Raw genomic sequence first — 4391 nt, 5'->3', positions numbered from 1 at the left:
AAAAAAAAAATTAACTTACATTTGACGTTGCAAAAGATTCTGCCAGACAGCTTTTAGTTCTAAAGAGGGCGCGCGGAGCAAGAGGCTCTTGCGACGAGCACTCTTCTTTGGTGTGCGGGTCAAATCTGGTGCACAATAGCCCGTTGGACTTTCGGCTAAGCGTCCGTTGGGATCCACTGTAAGTCGAAACTCTGTGGCTGCAATGTAAGAAGAAATCGCGGTCACAAGTCAGCTACGCCGTACGGCAAGTGCAACAACTTACTTTTCTTGCGCATGTGAAAGCATGAATCTACAATATTGGCGATTGGAATGGGCTCCTCGGTTATGAACAGCACGCGATCTCGGCTGACCTTTGCAAATACGATGATGTCACTAAAGAGCAAGGTCCAGTAAGGTTTCACGGAGCGGCCTTCCACGCGTGACAGGTCGCCGCCAAAAATCCACTGGCGTCCCTGAACGGCTAGCGTGAATGGCTTGCACTTCGTGAAGACCATGCGGGACTCGAGATCTTGCAACGTGAGCAAAGGTCGACCCTCGCCCAGCGGCTCCATCAAGCCACTGCTAACGGTTATCTCACGATAAGCGGCCTGTAGTTCCGAAATAACAGTGGTAAAGTTCTTGTGCTCCTCCGTGTCGACGTGACAGTTAGAAGCGAGTAGCTGCATTAGTTTCAATATTTCGCGGAAATGCTGTAAAGGCCTGTGAATGAACATGGTGAGATCGGGGCGCTTGCGTGGCACTTGCGGTTCGGTTATGAAGGCAACAAACTCAGAGCCCATCTGCCGAGACTTATTGACCTAATGGAAGAGAACAAAGAAAGTGCTAATTGGTGTACAATACGGTTCATTAAATATGGAGACGCTTACCAGCACACAATCGGCTCGCTTAATGCCATTGCAATACTTCTTGTAGGCCGCGCAGATTGCTGTGGTTTTCGAGAGATAGACGCGTGAGGCGAAGTTCATCTGTGGCTCCTGGTCATCGTTGCACAGCTGCTCTAAAATATCCTCGGAGATGCGCACCAGCTCATCGATATTCTGGAAGAGTGTGCGATGATCGCTTGGCGAGATGAGATCTTTTCGCTCCTGCAACGGCTGCACGAATCGCTGCATGCCGAAATGCAGCGCCGCGATGAAATTCTGTTCGCGGCTAATCAGCTGTAGCAGCAAGCGACGACGATTGTCGGTGATGGGCCCGATGGACTGGGGAAAAGAGCAACATTTTAATGAAAGGCTAAAAATGCATTTCATCATCTGAAATTCAAAAAGCCGTAACTAATAAAAAATCCATCGCTTTATCTAAAAAAAAAAAATGGTTTGTTAGTTACGGCCTTTCGCATTTCAGGTGACAATTTGCAGAACAAATGGCGGCTGTGACTCGTCAAAATTTATCCAAATAATAAGACAATTAAAATTTCAAAATTAAATACGAAGAAGCGTTTATTGTCGACATAGCAGCATTTTCCAAATACGTTTATATGTACATACGTTATTTGAAAAGCAACTTAAAATAAATATCTAAAAGAAAGGGCACAAACTTAAACGAAAATGTGAAATATTCAAGAAAAGTGTAACAATTTATAAAATAATTAAATAAAGTGGTTCCATAATGATTTCCAGCTGAGAAGTAATAAAATAGAATAAAATTGAATTTTTAATGAAATATTTAAACATTAATTTACATATGTAGCTAAAATAATCGGCAACATTTCTCAAAATTCATTTTTAATATTTGGGATGTTAGGGATAGTAATAATCACTTAAAAAGTTAACTAAGATAATGACAAATATTCGGTAGTAAAAATATTATGCGAAAATACTTTATTTTAACTCGTAGCGCAAAATCAGAAATATATATTTAAAGAAATATAAGCCAATCGATTGTAGATGGCACTGTTCGATATCAAATCGGTAGGCTTTAATATAAAAATTCACTTGGTTTTGTTTGTCTCGGCCTGCTAAGTAAGAACTTTGCAAAGCAACTTAGATTTCAGAGGATTAGCTCTACATAAAGGCTGACTTTTTCACTCAGCTTTGGCGTCAGCCGAGGCAACTTTGTGCTTTTAGAATTAAATGTCGCATATAAAAATGTATAAACCTACATATGTATATACACGAAATAAAATATACAAACGGTTCAAAGGATTGGAAATAAGAACCAAATCATAAACAAATGTCACTTAAATTAGCTTAACTGAAATAAGTAAACTAAAGGTAGAAACGATAAACTCAAATCTAAATTTAACCAAATAAATTCGTTCACTTCGCTTCGGCAGCTGTTATTTCTCTTTGGCTGTCGGAAAATTTCCCACTCTCCCANTGGGGAAAAGAGCAACATTTTAATGAAAGGCTAAAAATGCATTTCATCATTTGAAATTCAAAAAGCCGTAACTGATAAAAAATCCATCGCTTTATCTAAAAAAAAAATGGTTTGTTAGTTACGGCCTTTTGCATTTCAGGTGACAATTTGCAGAACAAATGGCGGCTGTGACTCGTCAAAATTTATCCAAATAATAAGACAATTAAAATTTCAAAATTACATACAAAGAAGGGTTTATTGTCGACATAGCAGCATTTTCCAAATACGTTTATATATACATACATTATTTGAAAAGCAACTTAAAATAAATATCTAAAAGAAAGGGCACAAACTTAAACGAAAATGCGAAATATTCAAGAAAAGTGTAACAATTTATAAAATAATTAAATAAAGTGGTTTCATAATGATTTCCAGCTGAGAAGTAATAAAATAGAATAAAACTGAATTTTTAATGAAGTATTTAAACATTAATTTACGTATGTATGTAGCTAAAATAATTGGTAACATTTCTCATAATTCATTTTTAATATTTGGGATGTTAGGGATAGTAATAATCTCTTAAAAAGTTAACTAAGATAATGACAAATATTCGGTAGTAAAAATATTATGCGAAAATAATTTATTTTAACTCGCAGCGCAAAATGGCACTGTTCGATATCAAATCGGTAGGCTTTAATATAAAAATTCACTTGGTTTTGTTTGTCTCGGCGGCTTGCTAAGTAAGAACTTTGCAAAGCAACTTAGATTTCAGAGGATTAGCTCTACAAAAAGGCTGACTTTTTCACTCAGCTTTGAGCGTCAGCCGAGGCAACTTTGTGCTTTTAGAATTAAATGTCGCATATAAAAATGTATAAACCTACACATGTACTATATACACGAAATAAAATATACAAACGGTTCAAATGATTCGAAATAAGAAACAAATCATAAACAAATGTCACTTAAAATAGCTTAACTGAAAAAAAGTAAACTAAAAGTAGAAACGATTAACTCAAATCTAAATTTAACCAAATAAATTCGTTCACTTCGCTTCGGCAGCTGTTATTTCGCTTTGGCTGTCGGAAAATTTCCCACTCTCCCACTCTCTCTCTCAGACTATAACGCCTTTGCCTACCTCCTTACTGAAGGTGACCTGCGGCAGGTGCAGTCGCCTCTTCGCCGCCTCAATGGACGAGGTGGTGCCGACTGAACAGGCTGTGGACGGACGAACATTCATTGTGGAGGCCCCTGCTGACGGCCCCACAGCCACCGTTGGTGCTGCGCTTGCCACGCCAACGCGTCGCACTGATGGCGCTGTACCACCCGCTATCGACTGTTGTTCATCGCTTATGCCACTGGCTAGGCGTGTAGTTGATGTAGTTTTGCCATTCATGACCGGCGCCGCTGGATGCCCACGACTGCCAACACTGAGCGCTGGCGGCATAGAACCGAGTCCAACACCACCACCAGTGGGTCCCGATCTTCTGAACACCTCCAGCGTTAAGGTGGAGCCCTGTGAGCGTATTAAATTTAACACATCCGCTTCGGGCATCGTCACCACATTCTGCTTGTCTACGAAAATCACATAGTCGCCGGGCTGTATGCCGGCACGGTCGGCCGACAGTCCGGGCTCAATCTTCTCGACGCGCGGTGGATGTGTCCACACAATGGAGAAGCCAAAGCCTCGTTCGGCAGTGCGTGTCAGCTTCTTGGTCATGGTGAAAGGTGTGCGACCGACTGGCTTGCTGGCAGCAGATAGACGCCGTGCACCTGAGGCGTTTGGTGTGGCATTGGCGGCGTTTGCGGGCGCTGTCGTCTCAGTGGGCGGATCCAATTCGAGGAAACGCAAAAATAAATTCTCATCGGCGTCGCGCTGATGCAAAGCCTTCCGGCTCAGTGTCATCGGATGTTCGATATTGCCGCCGCCAGTCGCCTGAGCCATGCTGTCGATGCTTACGACGTCCTCCTCGCTTTTCTGGCGCGTCAGTGTTGAGGTCATTGTAGATGTGGCGGTGACGACACGCGTCTGTGGCACAAATGGTTGGGGTTGGACTTGGGGTTTTGGTGGCGGCTGCGATTGTGACTGTGGCTGC

The 4391-nt window shown here is 41.7% G+C and overlaps 1 protein-coding gene across 1 annotated transcript; it reads right to left on the bottom strand.

Annotated features, from left to right (window-relative positions):
* Positions 1 to 15: 15 nt before the first annotated feature.
* LOC108367948 (uncharacterized) lies at positions 16 to 4297 on the bottom strand. The gene is made up of 4 exons (XM_017622661.1): positions 3434 to 4297; positions 867 to 1202; positions 263 to 797; positions 16 to 197 (listed from the first exon to the last, which is right to left on the bottom strand). Exons 1-4 carry the CDS (start codon positions 4295 to 4297, stop codon positions 16 to 18), a joined length of 1917 nt encoding a protein of 638 aa, XP_017478150.1.
* Between the last annotated feature and the right edge of the window lie 94 nt (positions 4298 to 4391).

Source organism: Rhagoletis zephyria, unplaced genomic scaffold, assembly GCF_001687245.7.
Source record: "Rhagoletis zephyria isolate East Lansing unplaced genomic scaffold, Rhagoletis_zephyria_1.1 Rzeph_scaffold_02882, whole genome shotgun sequence".
Taxonomy (NCBI): domain Eukaryota; kingdom Metazoa; phylum Arthropoda; class Insecta; order Diptera; family Tephritidae; genus Rhagoletis; species Rhagoletis zephyria.
This window is presented reverse-complemented; position numbering and strand designations above follow the sequence as displayed.